General features: G+C 44.0%; 1 protein-coding gene across 1 annotated transcript in view; it reads right to left on the bottom strand.

Annotated features, from left to right (window-relative positions):
* Positions 1 to 21256, bottom strand: part of Ugt50B3 (UDP-glycosyltransferase family 50 member B3) — a 57069-nt gene extending 35813 nt beyond the window's left edge. Inside the window, exons 1-2 of the mRNA XM_067155673.2 lie at positions 21095 to 21256; positions 19555 to 19914 (exon numbers count right to left, since the gene is read on the bottom strand). Of these exons, the coding sequence (XP_067011774.2) occupies positions 19555 to 19914; positions 21095 to 21256 (522 nt within the window). The remainder of the gene's footprint in view (positions 1 to 19554; positions 19915 to 21094) is intronic.
* Positions 21257 to 21623: the final 367 nt, after the last annotated feature.

A 21623-nucleotide genomic window follows, 5' to 3' on the forward strand; every position in this document is an offset into this window, starting at 1 on the left:
TGTGTCTATTGCTATACATCTGCCACGTTGTCCATTTAAATCACAGCAGTCTTGTAGCGGGCCGTCTACCCTGTAGCAATACGTTAAGCGAAGAGGTGGGGGGAAGGCCATGATCTGTTTATATCGGGACACAATTTCTGTGCATGCGTGTACATACGCGCCGAGCATTATCTCTCTTCCCATCATACACCCCACTTACCCTCCCTCCCTCCCTCCCTCCCTCCCTCCCTCCCTCCCTTTCTCTTCCATGAAGCACGACAGCTATTTTTGTTCTGGCTCGTCAATTTGAATCGCGCGCCCGAAAATAACAAAATAACCTCCTTATCTCGGAAAAAAAAAATGTTTCCGCCAGTCCGATCACACCATCGTTCTAAACATAACACGAAGAGTATCCCTGATTTTTTTTTGTCGGTACACTTCTGATAAACCCTTTATAAATCTTACATATGAATATAAAAATCTGACCGGGCGAGTTGGCCATGCGGTTAGGGGCGCGCAGTTGTGAGGTTGCATCCGGGAGATAGTGGGTTCGAACACCACTGTCGGCAGCCCTGAAGATGGTTTTCCATGGTTTTCAATTTTCACACCAGGCACCTTAATTAAGGCCACGGCCGATTCCTTCCCACTCGTAGCCTTTTTCTATGTTATCGTCGCCATAAGACATATCTGTGTCGGTGCGACGTGAAACAATTTTTTTTTTAAAATTAAAAATCTGAATTCGCAGCTAAATTAATAAGACTGGTACAAATGACCCTCAGAAATACAACATACAACATGTATGGTTTAAGTGGAAGGACTTCTTACTAAGGAATTTGAAGTAAACCAAGGTTTGCGACAAGGGGATGTAAGTATACAGTATTGTATATCCACTCTGCTCTTCAACGTGGGCCCGGACCGTGTGATGAGAAAGGTGGAGGTCAGTAATCCAGGCGGTATTCTGTTTAAGCGTGTAAGTCAGAATCTGGCCTATGCTGATGATATTGATTTGCTTTCTCGAAAACTGAAATATCTAGAGGAAAGACTGCACAGATTAGAAAAGGAGGCAGGAGAAATGGGACTGAGAGTTAATAACGCCGTAACTCAGTATTGTTCTACGAGGACCACAGTTATGGAAGATAAACTCATAAAATCAAATGGGATAAATTGTGAGAGGTGTGAAAATTTTAAGTATTTAGAAGTGCTGATGACGAAGGATCATGACACGAAAGAGGAAATAAAAGCGAGGTAATAGGGCTTACTTGGCTTTAGTGAAAGTGCTCAGATCACGCAGCTTTGGTAGAAGACTAAAGCTGACAACTTATCGAGTGGTAGTACGACCCGTGGTAACTTATGGTTCTGAAGCATGGACAATGACCACGGCAGATGAAGAACTGTTGAACAGATGGGGGAGAAAATGCTGAGAAAGGTTGTTGGTCCAGTGAATGAAGGGAAACAGTGGAGAATAAGTAAAAACAGAGAACTGGGGAAGAACTCTATGGACATCCAAATATTGTATCTGAAATAAAAAGTAAGAGATTAAGATAGTTGGGACATGTATAGAGATTACCAGATGATAAGTCTGTAAAGAAAATTTACAAAGGAAATCTAGGTGGAAGAAGATTGAAAGGAAAACCTCGAAAGAGATGTCTGGATGATGTGGAGGAGAATTTAAGAAAGAAGGGAATAAGAACGTAGAGGAAGCGTGCTGAAGATCGTGAAGATTGGGCTACAATTGTCAGAGAGGACAAGGCCATGCATGGGCTGTAGGGCCGAGGAGTAAGTTAGTAAAAATGATTTTCAATTCATAACCATTCAGAATGTCTAATATAGCATGTCCTCCAGGAACAACAGGCTGTACTTTATAAATGAAAATGAAAACCTACAACCTGTTTTCCAGTCATTGACCGGGTCAGGGATGGAATGAATGAAGCAGATATAGTCTATTAGTACGATGGGGTCGCCACTCCCAAAGTGATTTATTAATGACTGATAGATGCTACGAAATGAGAATGGAGAGTGTTGCTGGAATGAAAGATGACAGGGAAAACCGGAGAACCGGGAGAAAAACCTGTCCCGCCTCCGCTTTGTCTAGCACAAATCTCACATGGAGTGACCGGGATTTGAACCACGGTATCCAACGGTGAGAGGCCGACGCGCTGCCGTCTGAGGCACGGAGGCAAAAGAAAAAAACAACTTTATAAATATCACAATAAATTACATAACTCTCCCCCATCAAGTTTGATAAATTCAGGAAACGTAATTTGTCATACAGTAATAAAATGTAGACGCCTATATTCTATATGATATAAAATTATATGACAAAAGCAGTGAAGTCCTCTTGTAAAATGAATACTCAGTGGAACTTCATGTAGCGTTTGGTACATTTTGTTACTCGAATTACATTTTATGGATATGTAAGAGTAAGTAATAAAGTAAAACAAAGGAACATAAACGTTATATACGTCAATGAGCCTTTCACTGCTAGAGAGGGGTTAAGAAGCTCTAAACTTCCTTCACTTTGTTCTATTGCTCCAGAGAAAAGCGAAGAAGCCTCATAATTCCATATCTCCAATCGTAAATTCATATTCATCTACGCATAAACAGAAATAGCTAGAAACTGGTAGCTCCGAGAGTAATAAAGTTCCGTTCTAGGAGAAGCAATAAAGTAGAAATTCTCCCACTTCCCTTTCTAAAGTATAATAGCTGGGTTGTGATCTCTATCATGGGTAGGAAAGGGTAATCACAGTTGATAGATAAATGATTCTTGAAATGCGCAGTGAAGCAGTAAGACGACTGTGGAGGTAGTGATTGTTGTTTTGACATAAATATGTCTGTGAAATAACGTGACACGACAAAAAGTGTGACGGAGGTGTAACCATAGCAACCGTGCAGGGCGTGATGTAAGGTATGGATGGATGGTCAGACAATGTTACCTAGCGACCGTGCAGGCTATGTCTTATGGCTGATGGCCATCTGAAATTAACAGCCGTTGATGAATGACCCTGACCAGGAGACGTATTTATGATAAGTTGATTTTCGCGAATGAAAAAGTGGTTCCTTTTATCGATAAGACCAATAACATAGGTATTTACACAGTTTAGGCGTCTTCCCCTGAACGACCATATCATCCAGCGTGAATAAAATTATTTATAGCCATGACTGTAATGCTTTATTCCCCGCCTTTGCACCTGTTTTTATTAAATTTTGTTCGTCCGTTTTAAGCGGAAAATCAACCTTATTTATCAACTATTCTTAACACAAATAATAGGAAAAGAGAAAAGTCCGACTCTTCGAAGGACCGATTGCAGAAATGATGATCAGGTTTAAATCTTAGACCACGTTCACCTAAACTTTTAAGTCAGGTCTGTCCAGCGTGGCGCTCCTGGTATACACTTTTTAGCTCCTTCCAAGCGCACATTTAATTGTAGCAACATTAACCATAACTTAAATTTTGCGATTGTTTTTTAACATACACTAATGGTTATAGTTTTCCTTGACATTCCCACAATTTTGATTCAACCCTTAGTTTTAACTATACTCATTCTACAAACCACATCCTCTGAGTAGTGGTTTTTCACCGGTTCGGCTTCATATTCGTTTCTCACGCTGAGGAGCAAGTTTTCTGCTCATAGAGCTGTGACGTAACAGCGCGGTTGATTTGAAAAGTGGGCGTGGCTGGCCACATGTGCAGGCTTAAACTCACATGACGTCACCCTGACCAAGTGTACAGGCTTAATCTTACAAGGGCGCCAACCTCACATGTCACACTGGCCACGTGTGCAGGCTTAACCTTACCATGACGTCACACTGACCACATGTGCAAACTTAACCTTACAAAGGCGTTATGAAGACGACCACATGTGCAGGCTTTATCTTACGAAGACCACGTGTGCAGGCTTAACCTTACAAAGGCATTAACCTCACATGAATTCAATGGCAACGTGTGCGGGCTTAACCTTACAAGGGCGTTACGAAGACGACCACGTGTTCAGACTTAATCTTACGAAGACCACGTGTGCATGCTTAACCTTACATGACGACAATGGCTACATGTGCGGGTTTAGCCTTACAAGGGCGTTACGAAGGCGACCACGTGTACAGGCTTAACCTTACAAGGGCGTTAACCTTACATGGCGACAATGGCTACGTGTGCGGGCTTAACCTTACAAGGGCGTTACGAAGACGACCACGTGTGCAGGCTTAACCTTACAAGGGCGTTACGAAGACGACCACGTGTGCGGGCTTAACCTTACAAGGGCGTTACGAAGGCGACCACGTGTGCAGGCTTAACCTTACAAGGGCGTTATGAAGACGACCACGTGTGCAGGCTTAATCTTACGAAGACCACGTGTGCAGGCTTAACCTTACAAGGGCGTTAATCTTACATGGCGAGAATGGCTATGTGTGCGTGCTTAACCTTACAAGGGCGTTACGAAGGCGACCACGTGTGCAGGCTTAACCTTACAAGGGCGTTAACCTTACATGGCGACAATGGCTACGTGTGCGGGCTTAACCTCACATGACGTCACGCTGGTTAGGTGTGCAGGCTTAGGCCCGGGTTCAACCTCAGGCTTAGCGGCGTTAACCTTACAGACTCAAGTTCGATACCTAAGAATGCAAACTTAACTTAACAGACTTAACCTAACTAGGCAAGATGGTGTTTATACACTACTCTTATCGACATAACTTTAGAGAGCTACTTCATTCCCGCCCGTCAGAATCACCAAGTGGTGGAGTGATGGAAATAGTATTGTAGGACTTCTATTTTTATTGTTCAACAGCCTTTTAGAGAGCAGTATATTACCGTCCTTTATCCCTCTAGACCACGGACAGGCTGCGCAGTCTCGATACTCCAAGGATAAATAGTTCTCAAGACAATGCATGTGCTGTCGTATGACAATAACATTTCAACCTATTTTTTCTTTTTTACAACACTTGCATTACGTCGCACCGACGCAGATAGATTTTATGGCGACGGTGGGATAGGACATGCCTAGGAGTGGCAAAGAATCGGCCGTGGCCTTAATTGAGATACTGCCCCAGTATTTGCTTGGTGTGAAAACGGGAAACCACGGAAAACCATCTGCAGGGCTGCCGAGAGTGGGGCTCGAACCCACTGTCTCTCGGATGCAAGTTCACAGCTACGCGACCTTAATCGTACGGCCAACTCGCCCGGTCCAACCATTTTATCGCGAGGTAAATGAGTTGGGTGTCCTCAAGGAAATTTTACTCAGCTAACGCCGAATATGCATTCATTTTCCGAGGCTTCCATATCTTAACAAAGATGCTTATACTGTAGACAAAGCTTTACGGCTTTTGCCGTTTAAGAAAACAAAGTGAAACTGTTTACGTTTCGCAAAGAACTTTGCTCCCCTTCTTCAGAAGAAAATCTCGTCTATTCATCAGCAAGACTTCTCTAATAATGAAGTTCTAAATTTCTTTTCTGCTACACACTTTTCGTTCCATCTCTAGCTCTAATGTATTCATCTGTCCTGTTAGTCTTCCTTTGCACATTATTTTATTTTTCATTTTATTTTATTTATTATTTCTTCTACCGCATTCGTCCTTGATTTGTCTCATTACCTTGCTGTTCACATCGAACGCACATACGATGGAACAAGAAACATCTTAATTGGAGCTCGGAAGACCAAGGTCAGTCTTTTGTTCAAACTGCGATTCATCAAAATGGAATCAGAAGAAAATACAAAATGGAACCAGGTCAACAATAACTCGGCTACGCTTCTCTTGCCTGGATACGATACGATACAGGTCAGTTGTGCTTACAGAGAACAGACCACAGTCTTTAATCGAACATATTTGAAAACGCGACAGATTATTAATCAACCTGAAAACGAGACGGCATCGAAGGTCGATCAAATTTAAACTGGATTTTTGTTCCTGAACATCAACAGTTGGTAGGACTGGCCCCGCGCTTCTGTTATTCTTAGGCGGGACCGTTAGGAGTGGGGAGAACGTGCTGGTAGAAGGACGAGTTCGACAGCCGTAGTGGAAGGACGTGTTCCTCCCGCTCGCTCTCTCTCTCCTCGCCAGGCGCTCTGTACTTTCCCAGTACTAGTCAGGTAGCTGTACTTGTTAGTACATCTTCGAAAGAGCATTTGTCAGAGCTGAGCACTTTTCAGTGCTCGCTATTTCTCTTTCAGGAGCTTTATTTTCAGGAGGACCAGGGTGGAGAAGCCGACCCTACCGGTGAGACCGGTCGACCACGACTACGAGTCAGCCTTCGAGAAACTACAAGACGCGCTCTACACGATGGAAGCCCCCCACTATGAACGCCCGGGGCTGGTGGTGTTCAACCGGTGGGGGGAGGACAACCACCAGGGGACGCTGAGAGTATTCGACCACCTCAACGCGATCGGGGAGCCAATCCTGCAGATCATAGGCCATATGGTCCCTGCCTGGGCGATCATCATTCGCCCTAATGACGCAGCTGGCTTCAAGGTCTACGAGGAGCGCGCGTCCCAGGAGTTCCAGGTTGCCCGGCTACCAGGACTCAGGGAGCATCTGGACGTCTCAGGCTACCAGGAGGCAGCCATACAGACGGAGCCGAGGACCGAGTACGACGGCGGCGCTCCCGAGCGCCGCGACGGTGCGACCTCAGTTGGAAGGCTGTACTCTACCAAGTACACGCAGACCAACAAGGCCGCCAACCAGGATCGTCGACCACCAACCAAGGCGAAGTGGTCGCAGACGCAGGCCTACCAGGAAGGGCCTGTTACCTGGGCGCAAGCCAGGAACGCGCCCGTGATGGTGGACAGCAGCACAGCAGTGGAGAAGGACGCCCCCTGGCGTTCTGAGACTGCTGCCCAGGCCCAGCCTGCCTGCATGTCTGTCGAGCTACAGACCTCGATATGCACCCCTCAGGACAGGGAACGCAGTCGAGTGTTAGCACCGACCGACGCCGCCGCGGCCAACCAGGAGATGGAAGATGACGGCGACGCAGCGGAGCCACTAGCTACCCCGGGGTCACCAGGCCGGGAGGAGGGCCACCAGGACGAGACCTCTTCCCCTGCCGAGAAGCAACCACAGGAAAGAAGAAGACGACGCCGGACCAGGAAGCAGAAGGCGACGCCGGCCCACCAGGAGAGGGCCGCCCAGCCGCAACCCAGGACTGCTCCCAGGACAGCAGTCTGCCGGGGAACAAATCAGGAGAGGACCTCAGCGGGTAACGGCAGCCAGGTGAGATGGAAACGTCCCCCTCAGCAGCTCTTGCAGTGTTTCCGCTGTCTGAGGTGGGGCCACCGGCAGGAGAGCTGTGGGCTCCAAGCGAAGTGCAACCGTTGTGGGGGTGATCACCACTACACGGCCTGCGCGACACTTAAGGAGGCGGCGGTTTGCGCCAACTGCGCGGGGGGCCACCCGGCCTCCCATCGCAGTTGCCCAGTCTACCGGGCCATGGCGCGGGCAGAGAGGAAGGAGTCCCGGCGTCATGACCCATCCCCTTCCAGGAGGCCCCCGCCTCGGCGGGCTTGGCCTCGTTCTCCGGGATCGGAGACTGGGTACGAGGGACCCCAAGGAGGTGGTGCGGTGCGGCAGGCCCTAGTGGTACTCGACGCATGGCTCCGCAGCCGGCAAGGCCCGCGCTAGTCACGGCAGTGCCCAGACGGACTGATCCCCTGGCAGATGGAACGGCGAGACTATGGTTCATGGCTAGCTGGTGCATGATACCTCTTCTCAACTAACACTACCACTGGACCTTTCCCAGTCCACATCCTTGCATGTGCTATCACAAAATGTCAGGTTTTACATGTAGGCTCTTTCTCTTTCTGCCTATGTGGTTTTTCCCTGACCCTTCAATACCACACCTCAACACTACCTTACCAATACAAACTCTTGCCGTGGTAGCGAGTCTAACTCGGAAACCGGCAGATACTCCTTGTATCACTTTCCCACTCTTCCCTGCTATCTCTTTCTTCTTAGAAATTAATAGCATGTCGGAGGCCATGTAGATTGAGTCGATGGTCACGGCGGGGGAGCGGGCTACGGGGGCCCCCCGTAAAAAAAATGTGCTGGTAGATATTTCCCGCCGTTTCGTCAGTAACGCTCACGATGTCGGAGCAACCGGTGTACCCCTCCACTGCGCAACGCATAATTATAAAATGTCTTGCTCGTGGAGGAGTTACAGTGGTGGAAATTTGTCAGAGATTGGCTGCACAGTTCGGTGATCAATCAAGGACGCGTGTGTTTGCCTGGCATAATAAGTTCAAGGAAGGACGAGAACGTGTGGAAAATCAGTAACACGATCGCCGTCCTCGGACCAGCATTACAGACGAAAACATTCGTGCGGTTAAAGACATTATTGACGATAGGCGAGAGTATCAGAAATTGCAAAACAAGTCGGAATCAGTTATGGGAGCTGTCAAGCAATCATCACAAACGACCTACAGTTCCGTAAAATGTGTTCCAGATGAGTCCCTCGCCTTTTGACCGAAAATCTGAAGTTGAGACGACCGAGCTCGATAGCTGCAGTCGCTTAAGTGCGGCCAGTGCCCAGTATTCGGGAGATAGTAGGTTCGAACCCCACTGTCGGCAGCCCTGAAAATGGTTTTCTGTGGTTTCCTATTTTCACAAATGCTGGGGCTGTACCTTAATTAAGGCCACGGCCGCTTCTTTCCCACTCCTAGCCCTTTCCTGTCCCATCATCGCCATAAGACCTATCTGTGTCGGAGCGACGTAAAACAACTAGAAAAAAGTTGAGACGTTTGGAGGTTTGTCAGAGGGATGATCATCCTCCTTACAGCCCGGGCTTATCACCCTGCGATTTCCATTTGTTCGGACCGCTTAAAGAAGCTCTAAGATGGCAACGATTTGAAGATGACGAGAATGTGTGCAACTGGCTGGTGACAGGACCCTGCTCTTTTTTACGATGAGGGCATCAAAAAGCTGCCCATACGCTGGGACAAATGCATTTCCAAAACAGGAAACTATGTGAAAAAGGAAATTGTAAATGCCTTGTGTTTTTCAATAAATGAACTTAAATACAAAATAAAATCCCGTACATGTTTGATCGCCCCCCGTACCTACTCTTGACCTTACAAATGAGAACAGGAATTCTGATTTGTAATCGAAAGTGCAGGAGTACGGATATTCCAGTCTAGCCGTATCATTTCCCAACTCTCTTCCATTCATCAGAGTTCAGTCTCTTTAATAGACGGGATGGCTGCTGCAAGTGACAGTGAAGTGTTTTAATTTCTCTCTCCTTCACATACACTAGACGTTGCATTTTTTAAATGGATGTACTTTTCCGTTAATAGCGAGTGTCACCTTTGTCTCAGTCCAAGCTTGGAGTGTGCACTATTTTGTTGAGTATTTCATTTATTCTAGTACAGTCGTAAGTTCCTTCAGTGTACCATTGCTGGCGTGTTGGCCTCCGGATCGTAACATCAACGGTCCAAACAGGCAGATTCAGTCGCATTTTTTGAAGGCCAAATTAACTCCATTTGACAGTCCATGCCGTACGATGATGACAAGTAAAACATGTCTGGTGAAACAATTAATTAATTAAAACTCAGCCATTGACCGCCCAACAGAGATCCAATTTACTCGCGCAGACAGCCTAAACGGCCTCAAATTAAAGTGCCTGCACATGAAAGCTGAGGTCATAGAGTATTTTTATTATTATTATTATTATTATTATTATTATTATTATTATTATTATTATTATTATTATTATTATTAATGAAAATCCACAGCCTGTTTCCAGTCATTCTACCGGGTCAGGAATGGAATGAACGAAGCCCCATCTGGCAGCGAGGATATGAATTGTGCCGGCTGCCGAAGCCTGTCGCACTCCTCTGGGGCAGTGATTAACGAATGACAGATGAAATGAAATGATAGTGGAGAGTGTTGCTGGAATGAAATATGACAGAGAAAACCGGAGTACTCGGTGAGAAACTTGTCCCGCTTCCGCTTTGTCCAGCACAAATCTCAAATCGAGTGACCGGGATTTGAACCACGGAACCCAGCGGTGAGCGGCTGGCGCGCTTTCGGCTGAACCACGAGGCTCTATTATTATTATTATTGTTATTATTATTATTATTATTATTATTATTATTATTATTATTATTATTATTATTATTATTATTATTATTATTATTATTATATTTGCGAATTGATCACTTAGGATCACGCTACAATTTCATGTTTTTCTTGTCTGAAGTTTCCTTTCTCCACTACTCTTTCATATGGGCGCTATGCTGCGTCTTCTGTTCATCCGTCCAGGTTCTTCCCGTCTTTGCAGTTCTTTCGACTTGAAACCCTTCCAAATTTTGAATCATGCTCCGAAATATTTTCCTGTATAACATCTGAGCTTCCTGGAAGTTGAACTTCTCTAGATCTTTAAGAACTTCCTTAATTCATGCCATCGTTGTCTTCTTGTTCCACAGGTAGTCGAATAACTTTTTCGTTAGGCTGGTTTTGTCTATTCTCTACAAATGTCCGAGAAAAGATAACCTCTTCTGTTTCATAGTCTATGAAATTTTCTCCACATTTTTATAGACTTCGTTGTTGTTCCGAAGTTTCCAGCCGGATTGGGCCCAAGATTTTCCGCAGTATTCTTCTTTCTAGGTTCTCCATCTTCTCCAACTTGTAATTCATCGCGAGACATTCGCTGGCATTCAGGCATTCTGTTTTTTTTTTACTACAGTGTTGTAATGCCTTATTTTGGCATTCCATGAGATGAATTTCTTGTTGTAGATGTTTTTAGTTAGTCTGTAAGCTCTCTCCATTTTTGAGATACAATCGTGTACAGCAGCATTCTCTAGTCCGTTATCTTGTATGATTTCACCGAGTTATTTAAACTTTTTAACCATCTGAATCCATCCAATCTCTGTTTCAAGGAATTGTGGTCCATGTTTTTCATTCATCATGAACTTGGTCTTCTCTTTCGAGATCCTAAATCCAGCTTTGCTAGCGATCTTTTCTAGGAGGTTGATCTGTATGGCCGCTTCCTATAGGTTTTCTGAAAGTATGCAAAATTATCAGTGAAAGCCAAGCAGTTGACTTTGATTTCTACCGATTTTCTTCCTAAGCAGATCGGGGTTATCCCTTGGTTTTCAAGTTCGGAATTCCAAATTCTCACAGTCTTCTCCAGAACACAGTTGAATAGTAGTTGTTATAATCCATCTCCCTGTCGCACACCTGTCTTCATTTCAAATTCATTTCATTTCCATAAATTTTACCTCAGAAGTTGTGCTTGTTAAGATTTCCCTGATAATGTTTGCCAGTCTGGTTTTGGCCCCAAATTCTCTGATGTTCTTATCTAGGGTAGTGTAACGGTTAGCACTATTAGCTTCTGTCCTCAGGGACCCTGGTTCGATGACCAGTACTGCTAGAAATTTAAGAACGACAGGAGTTCTACTATGTGGTGAAAATGGTACACACAGTTCACCTCCATTAGGAGTATGCCTGAAAAGAGCTGCACGACCTCGGGATGAGGGTACGAATTTGATTTACGTATTATTCATAATATTGAAAATCCACAGCCTGTTTCCAGTCATTCGACCGGGTCTGGAATGGGTCTAGCGGCGAGGATAGGAATTGTGCCGGCTGCCAAAGCCTGTCGCACTCCTCTGGGGCAGTGATGAATGACTGACAGATGAAATGAAATGATACGCGAGAGTGTTGCTGAAATGAAAGATAACAGGGAAAAGCGGAGTAGCGGGAGAAAAACCTGTCCCGCCTCCGCTTTTTCCAGCACAAATCTCACATGGAGTGACCGCAGTTCGAACCACGAAACCTAGTGGTGAGAGGCCGAAGCGCTGCCGTCTGAGCTACGGAGGCTCATATTATTATTATTATTATTATTATTATTATTATTATTATTATTATTATTATTTGTCGTATGGCGACGTTGGGATAGGAAAGGACTAGTAGTGTAAAAGAAGTGACCATGACCTTAATTAAGGTACAGCTCCCAACATTTGCCTGGTGTGAAAATGGGAAACCACGGAAACCCACCATCAGGGCTACCGACAGTGGGGCTCGGTTGTTATTATTATTATTCCCATTCCTCTTATTGTATTAGTGCAATTATAGCGTTCAACACTCTCTTTTCTTTGCGGTTCTGAATGACTCAGGCGGTGAGCGCTGGCGTTCGAAGCTCAAATTGATCTGAGTCCGGTTGTATTTGAAGGTGCTGAAATATGCCAGTTTCGTGTTGGTAAATTGACAGGCATGGAAAAGAAATTTCCGCAGGACAAAATTCTGGCACAATGGAGTTTCCCAAAACCATAAAAAAAGTTAGTGGGACGTAAAATCGATAACATTACTCTCCCTACTCTTTGTCATCAATGGGGTTTGACGAGGCTGCGATCTTTCACCCTTATAGGTTCAAAGGGACCCGGGTTCGATTCCTGATTGGGCCATGGATTTTAACCTGTTAAACTAATTGCGGCGTTAGGAGAAAACGGTATAATTATGTTATTCAATTAGTGTGTAAGATGTGTGAAACAGGAGGATTGCCATTCGATTTTTGACAGAATGTTGCTTTATCTCTTGCCAAGAAAGCAGGTGCTGGCCTATGTGATGTGGCTGGAATGGAAGGTGACAGGGAAAACCGGAGTACCCGCAGAAAAACCTGTCCCGCCTCTGCTTTGTCCAGCACAAATCTCACATGTAGTGACCGGCTTATGAACCACGGAACCCAGGGGTGAGAGGCCGACGCGCTGCCGTCTGAGCCACGGAGGCTATCTACAGCGATTATGATATTAAAACTAACATTTCCAAGGCTAAAATGATGTCAGCTGAGGAGAAACTTAAGAGAGAATTGAATGTCACATAGGGAATATGGAACTGAGGCAGGTGGATTATTTTCGCACATGTCATGTATGGGGAGTCTGGTATGACTTCTACTTAGATGTGGTTTATCGTTTCAGTCCGACCACTAATGGCGCAAATCTCCTCAGACGCCAATGGAGAGCCTAAACATTGCGTACGGACAGAACAAGGCAGATGTGAATACCTACTGCGTAAGTGGGACTTCGCTAACGATCCTGCGCCGGCCGTGCAGGCAGTAAAATACTGCTGAGAGCTTATAAGGGTTCACTGAACACCATACATCTTGCATCTCCTAAAGCGATTGAATGAATGGATGACCTAGTTCTGGAGTTGTCAGATCTTGTGCACAGACTTCATTCAAACAATAGGGAGGTCTATATAGTCTGACATCATGGTTAGCCGGTTCGAGTCCCGTTGCTCGATAACATTTTTGCCATCAGAATATTGGCCACGAGGGTAGGAGATGTGGTGGTATACTATTTCTAACCACTAGATTGCATTCCAATCTGGATTTAATCTAAATCTCTCTGCAGTATTAGTGTGGATGATGATGATGATGATGATGATGATGATGATGCTTGTTGTTTAAAGGGGTCTAACATCTAGGTCATCGGCCCCTAATTGTACGAAATGTAATGACAATTTAAAAGGTCTAAATCATCCACTGACCAGAATAAAAAGAGTGATGAAGAATGAATGGATGGAAACGAATTAAAAACAATCAGTGGATCCGACCCAGAAACTATTATAAACACCGAATGAAATTATAAGGGCACAGGTGAAACTCTACATTGACTCAATTAGCGCTCGTAATGGTAGAAAAAGGCAAACTGCTAATCTACTCGACTGGATAAAGATAATTAAAAAAGAATTGTAATTTTTAGGAATAAATAAAGAATATATTATCATACTTTATTATTATTGTGCTTTTACGGCCACACTGGACCACTGTAGTCAATTTCTGTCGTCCGACTCGTTGGCTGAACGGTCAGCGTACTTGCCTTCGGTTCAGAGGGTCCGGCGTTCGATTCCCGGCCGGGTCGGGGATTTTAACCTTAATTGGTTAATTCCTACGGCACGGGGGCTGGGTGTATGTGTTGTCTTCATCATCATCTCATCTTTATCACGACTCGCAGCTCGCCTACGGGCGTCAAATAGAAAGACCTGCACCTGGCGAGCCAAACCCGTCCTAGGATATCCCGGCACTAAAAGCCATACGCCATTTCATTTCCATTTCAATTTCTGTCCGGTCTTCTATGATGTTTTATGTTTTTTCTTTTCTGATCTTCCAGTATTTCTTCATTCTATCTGATCTTCGTTGTCGTTCTTCTTCTGAAAATACCCTTTTAGTTGTGTCTCTTTTATCACATTTTGGTAGGAATCTAACTTTACTATTCTTCAATTTATTTACTTTGTTTAATTTATTCTTTAAATCCTCCAGTGTTATGTCTAATTCTTTCTTGTCTTCTTTTACACTGACTGACAGAGCAAATGCAACACCAAGGAGGAGTGGTTCGAAAGGGATGAAAGTTGGGGAAAAAACAGAGTCGGCACGGAAGAATAATTGATGTTTATTTCAAACCGATATGCAGGTTACACAATGCGCACGTCATCGACTCAGTAGGATGTAGGACCACCGCGAGTGGCGATGCATGCAGAAACACGTCGAGGTACAGAGTCAATAAGAGTGCGGATGGTGTCCTGAGGGATGGTTCTCCATTCTCTGTCAACCATTTGTCACAGTTGGTCGTCCGTACGAGGCTGAGGCAGAGTTTGCAAACGGCGTCCAATGAGATCCCACACGTGTTCGATTGGTGAGAGATCCGGAGAGTACGCTGGCCACGGAAGCATCTGTACACCTCGTAGAGCCTGTTGGAAGATGCGAGCAGTGTGTGGGCGGGCATTATCCTGCTGAAACAGAGCATTGGGCAGCCCCTGAAGGTACTGGAGTGCCACCGGCCGCAGCACATGCTGCACGTAGCGGTGGGCATTTAACGTGCCTTGAATACGCACTAGAGGTGACGTGGAATCATACGCAATAGCGCCCCAAACCATGATGCCGCGTTGTCTAGCGGTAGGGCGCTCCATAGTTACTGCCGGATTTGACCTTTCTCCACGCCGACGCCACACTCGTCTGTGGTGACTATCACTGACAGAACAGAAGCGTGACTCATCGGAGAACACGACGTTCCGCCATTCCCTCATCCAAGTCGCTCTAGCCCGGCACCATGCCAGGCGTGCACGTCTATGCTGTGGAGTCAATGGTAGTCTTCTGAGCGGACGCCGGGAGTGCAGGCCTCCTTCAACCAATCGACGGGAAATTGTTCTGGTCGATAATGGAACAGCCAGGGTGTCTTGCAAATGCTGAAGAATGGCGGTTGACGTGGCGTGCGGGGCTGCCACCGCTTGGCGGCGGATGCGCCGATCCTCGCGTGCTGACGTCACTCGGGCTGCGCCTGGACCCCTCGCACGTGCCACATGTCCCTGCGCCAACCATCTTCGCCACAGGCGCTGCACCGTGGACACATCCCTATGGGTATCGGCTGCGATTTGACGAAGCGACCAACCCGCCCTTCTCAGCCCGATCACCATACCCCTCTAAAGTCGTCTGTCTGCTGGAAATGCCTCCGTTGACGGCGGCCTGGCATTCTTAGCTATACACGTGTCCTGTGGCACACGACAACACGTTCTACAATGACTGTCGGCTGAGAAATCACGGTACGAAGTGGGCCATTCGCCAACGCCGTGTCCCATTTATCGTTCGCTGCGTGCGCAGCACAGCGGCGCATTTCACATCATGAGCATACCTCAGTGACGTCAGTCTACCCTGCAATTGGCATAAAGTTCTGACCACTCCTTCTTGGTGTTGCATTTGCTCTGCCAGTCAGTGTATTTCTTTTATCCAGACAGGTTGTTGCTTTTGTTTCCAAAGGTTTTCCAAAATTCTTCGTATTAACCTGTCTTGAGGTGTTCTCAACAGATGACCAAAGAATGATATTCTCTTCTTTCTCGTGAAATCCGTTATCCAGTAGGTTCTATTTCCTGATATACTATTGAATTTGGAATGATGCGCCATTCTCCTTCTTTTTGGTACTTCTCATTAATGCATGTTCTTACTATTTTTCTTTCTATTCTTAAAATTTTGTCTATGTTATTCTTTTGCTTCCGTTTAAATGTTTCACTTCCATAAGTTATATCAAGTTGGACTACAGTCTTATAATGTTTCCGTTTTGCATTTATTGACAAACATTTCTTGTTGTATGTATTTCTGGTTACTTTTTGGGCTCTGGATAATTTATTCGTTCTCTCTGTCCAAGAATTGTTTTCATTTAAATTGTATGTTATAGTTTCTCCAAGGTATTTAAACTGTTTCACAATTTCTATTTCTTTCCCACATATCAGAACACTGTTTATTAAAAGGGGATCTATTGCCATTATTTTATCAATCAATCAATCAATCAATCAATCAATCAATCAATCAATCAATCAATCAATCAATCAATCAATCAATCAATCAATCAATCAATCAATCAATCAATCAATCAATACTGATCTGCATTTAGGGCAGTCGCCCAGGTGGCAGATTCCCTATCTGTTGCTTTCCTAGCCTTTTCCGAAATGATTTTAGTTTTTTTCAAAATGAAATTGTTAATCCTATTTTTCCAGCAGTAGTTTGGAGACTTTATTATTATTATTATTGTTATTATATTTTATTTACCTAAAATTCGTAACTCATATCCCTAGGATGTTTTTAGCATTGAGTTGCTTGCCAAAAGGACTGGAATTGTGGATTATTTTCCTCAACATTTCTCATAACTTCCTTCGAGTTGAGTGTTATCTGCATTTCTTTGATCAAGTCTCCGAACACACAGTTCTCTTTTTCTTCTACCAGATTACGCAATGATGTTATGTACTTCAAATAGATTTCTGCTTTCATGTACAAAATTAACTAAAGAGAGTATATAAATTTTCATTTGTAAAGCATGTGTTTACTTTACGTAGGCTAAGGGAATTCCTAATACGTCATACTGTTACCGTTGAATAAAGTATAGAGTTGTAGCAAATAGCAGATGTTTGCCATGGAAGGAGCGAGTTTCATCGCACTCATTCCTCACGTAAAACGCTTTGAATTCTGACCGTCGTAACAGAAACACGCACCGCACAGCGGGACGTTCAGATGCGTACGAGGCCTGCATGATAATGGATCCATAGCTCAGAGGAAATACTACAACAGAGAGGTCACTCACAAGAACAACATTTCTCTACCGTGCTTGGAATACAAAACGGAAAGGGCTCCCCTTATTGAGATTTTCAACATATTTGCAGAAAGTAACTTAAATGATTTTCAGTCTGTCAAACACACAAGTTCAAATATAATATACAGGATGTCCCAGGAGAAATGGTCAATATTCGGCCATATTGTTTTTTTTTTACAAGTGGCTTTACGTCGCATCGACACAAATATATCTTATGGAGACGATGGGACAGGACAGGGCTAGGAGTGGGAAAGAAGCGGCCGTGGCCTTAATTAAGTTACAGCCCCAGCATTTCCCTGGTGTGAAAATGGGATACCACGGAAAACTATCTTCAGGTCTGCCGACAGTGCGGTTGGAACCCTCTATCTCCTGAATGCAAGCTCACAGCTATGTGATCCTAACCGCACGACCAACTTGACCGGTATTCAGGGATAGGGCAGGAAGGATCATTTTAAGAAAAGGAAAACTTCAGTTGGACATATGTCCTATTCGGAATGGTTTCCGAGATAAAACACATTTAATGTACATTTGTTTTTGAGCTAGTGGCGGGCACGTGTGTGTCTTACCCACCCAACCTCTTTTACAATTTATTCTAACCCAACCCACCACGTTGCTTTCAACCTCTTTGCTTGGAATGTCTTTCTGCCATTAAGGGAACTGGGAAGTGAAAAACGATATAAAAAATGTAACTTCCGATATGTAGTTGCATATCTCAGTTATTTCCTTGAATGTTCTTTTGATATATTTAGAATACATTCATCATTATTGGATAGAATATGAAGCTTGTAATTTCATATTTTGTGTCAGAAAGACCATTATAAGAATAATATTTTGTGTCAGAAAGACCATTATAAGAATAATAATATTTTGTGTCAGAAAGACCATTATAAGAATAATATTTTGTGTCAGAAAGACCATTATAAGAATAATATTTTATGTCAGAAAGACCATTATAAGAATAATATTTTGTCAGAAAGACCATTATAAGAATAATATTTTGTGTCAGAAAGACCATTATAACTAATATTTCGTGTCAGAAGACCATTATAAGAATAATATTTTGTGTCAGAAAGACCATTATAAGAATAATATTTTGTGTCAGAAAGACCATTATAAGAATAATATTTTGCGTCAGAAAGACCATTATAAGAATAATATTTTTTAAAATATTGTTAAAACATCCCTAAAATGAGGTACCTTTATCTGAGAAAATACTCAAACCAGACCCACGAAACTTTGCATGCATAATATTTAGACCTGTTTTGAGCCGCTGAACTGAAATTATTGCCCTATTGTTTACAGGAGTTGAGAGATTATTATTTGTTTATATCCTAGTTGAAAACTAACATTTTCTGTATAATTACCCGTGCTCTTCACGCTGGCCTCCATGAAGATATCTGATTAAATTTACTTCCCGGAAGGACGTGGGTTCGAATCCCCGTCAGGAAGTCGTAAAATTTAAGAAAAGAGATTTCCACTTCAGGAGGTGCATATGGACCTGAGGTTCACTCAGCCTACACCAAAAATGAGTACCAGGTTAATTCCTGGGGGCAAAGGCGGCCGGGCGTAGAGCTAACCACTCCACCCCATCACGTGCCGCGGTTAACAATGGTGGAAGCCTTTACCTTCCACTCCTCCAAGGGCCTTCGTGGCCTGTACGGAGGTGCCTTTGTCTTTGTCAAAAACGAAAATTGATTTTGAGCCTATCACACTTCCCGGTTCCCTTAAACTTGTCCTTTGAACGCGCAGTTGTGCGTGAAGTAGTGCGACGGATTCAGAGTGTAGCAGAGAGAAGCATCTGTTAACTGTGTTTGCACGCGCGATGGCTAAAATGTCACACATCTTCACTAAAGAAGAATATGCAGATATGGTGTATGTTTACGGCTTCTGCGATGGTAGTGCTCCTGCTGCTGTCGAGGAATACTGTCGGCGCTTTCCAGCACGTCGAATTCCTGATCGTAGAGTGTTTACCAGAGTTTTCAGCACATTGTGTGAAACAGGAATTTCTCCAAGTTCCTATTTTTCTCCTTTACGTGTAGTTCAACAACCTGTGTAGGAACAGCAATTACATTGATGAAATGGTGCAGTGTAGTCCTACTACCAGCACATGGTGACTTTGCACGTGTCAATGTCCCACGAACACGTGTATGGCGAATATTACACGCAGAAAACTTGCACCCATTTCGAAACGTAATAAATTTGCAAATTGGAGGCTGTGCTTGCTACTGTGTAGAGATGAGAAGAATGCAAGAATGAGGAATGTGGCCTGCAAACACGAACTTCCTGTTCAGCCCAGACAGATCGGCTCTTATCTCCTACACGAAAACATTGACTCACACTTCGCAATTTGCTGGATTACAACTAATAAGAGCGAAGAGCTGCCAGTAGAAGAAAATATAAAGTCGCCTGGATAGTAGCGGAGTTGCTATGGTAACCATTGCGTTACTGGCTCTGCTGGTGAAAACCCCTTCGCCCCGTGCCTTACCGGGCACGTGCATTCTTCTGATCTCCCAACAATACTTACGTATATTCCGTAGCTGAGGACGGACGCTGCTGTAACTGGATCTTCCCCTCTGAGACGGGCCCCCAGAAGATCCCAGTTGGTGTAGTTTCTGACGTAGAAGACGAGTCCTGCAGGAGCGACTTCTTCTAGCCACCCGCTCTCAGAACCAGCAGCTCCTATAGCTTCACTGTCAGGAGGGAAGGCGCTGATGAAAGTGACTTGGTGCCCTCTAGAGGCAAGTCCTTGGCCTAGCGAGATGAAGGGGATCTTGTGGCTTTTCGTCCCTCCCATGGTTATCATCAGGATCTGAGATCCCTCCGCCATGGAGAACAGGCCATAAGCCACTGTAGCTAAAATAAGTACCACGATTCGTGACATTCTCTGAAACAAAAGAAAGAGTAAATTCGTTAATATCCGTTTGAGAGAGTAGTATAATCGGAAAACAATTTTTTAAAAAACTGGAAATAGTCGCGGTGAGATTAACTTAAACTGAGGTAAAGTGGTCAACCATCCTCTCTTAACACTAAAATAAAAAATGCACAGTCATCTTCGTACAAGCAATGAAGGCCTTTGGAAGAGTGGAAAGTAGAGTAAATAATCTGAAGAATTATTTATCTAAAATACAGAGTTTTCCTAAAGACAGTTTCCCTTAGGAGAAAACTTACTAAGTAAACATGTATCTCTCACAATCACATTCTACCGTACATGCTCGATATGCTTCCCATCATTCGCAATATACGAGGGCTGTACATAAAGTACAGTAGAGCCCCGCTTAACCGAAACCCGGCTTAACCGAAATGCTCTGGCAAAATAGTATTTTAATATTTTGTTTTTACCCTCTCGTTCTTAGGCGTCGATATTGTAATTCTCTTACTATATGTGCTGAGAGCTACTAGGCAAACCCTACTTTTATATTATGACTTATGCCAGAATGGACGTGTAGCTTAAAACAAAACAGTTTCTTACCCTCTAGTTCGTTTCATGATACATTTTTTTCTTGAACAAGCAGGAATTATTATTATTATTATTATTATTATTATTATTATTATTATTATTATTATTATTATTATTACAGTATTATTCGTCATGAAAATGTTGTAGACTGTGGTTAACGTTACGTCAGTTGCAGGAGTTTCATTTTCTTTACTGCTCGGACTATACTGCAGCTTGATTGATTTCGATTTTTTATTAAAATACAGTAGCATACGCTTTAATTGTAGTACTGTAATAAAATTACTGTATACAGTTCAGTAGTAACAAAAGAAATTGTTTCAGATCGCTTTGCGCTTTGTTGATTAAGCGGGGGCGCGACATAGCTGCACGACAGCGCTGCACCAAGAAAATTCAGAAGAAAATCACTGATTTTATACAATGAGTGACATTAAACATTTTAATGTTAATGTACAGTATGCACCTTCGCTTAACAGAGTCTGTGCATTTTTATTTCGACATTTAACTTTCGAAAATATTTACCATGCGTCATCCGAAAAAACGCGTCAACCGAAGTGGCTCCGCCCCATTTATTTCGGATAAACGGGGTTCTACTGTAGGGGCAACGTACTCCAGGCACTCTCAGGAGATTGGGCATGCGCAAATAGGATATGGGAGCGGTCAGGTGGCGCTGTTGTCGACGTGTAGTGTGCATTTGACGGGTATCCAGTTTGGAGTGTTGTTGCTGTGTGGCGTTGAAGTGAAGAGTGTCAAGCTCACCGCTTTCAAGCATGTTTTCTAAAAGTGATCAGCGTTCGTGGATTAAAATTGAGGTTGCCCGAGACAAAAATGCATCAGAATTGAGGATTACGTGAAGCCTGTGGCGAGAATGCATAACCGTATACGACGGTTCTATGATCGGTCAAGGCGTTTCTTGCGGATCGGAGTGAGATTACGGATTTGCACCGCTCACGTCGTCCGTCCATTCCTCAAGATCAGATTGACATTGTGAATGGTCTTGTTTCCGTAGATCATCGATGGACTCTCCGGGAATTATCCGTAGAGGTATCTGTACTCCATGCAGCAGGGCGCTCCATCGCTGTCATCAATAGAGAATGCCTTGCCAACGGTCCCCAACGGCTTCCCGACATTTGGTAAAA

The sequence above is a fragment of the Anabrus simplex genome, chromosome 11 (genome assembly GCF_040414725.1).
Source record: "Anabrus simplex isolate iqAnaSimp1 chromosome 11, ASM4041472v1, whole genome shotgun sequence".
NCBI classification, from domain to species: Eukaryota; Metazoa; Arthropoda; class Insecta; order Orthoptera; family Tettigoniidae; genus Anabrus; species Anabrus simplex.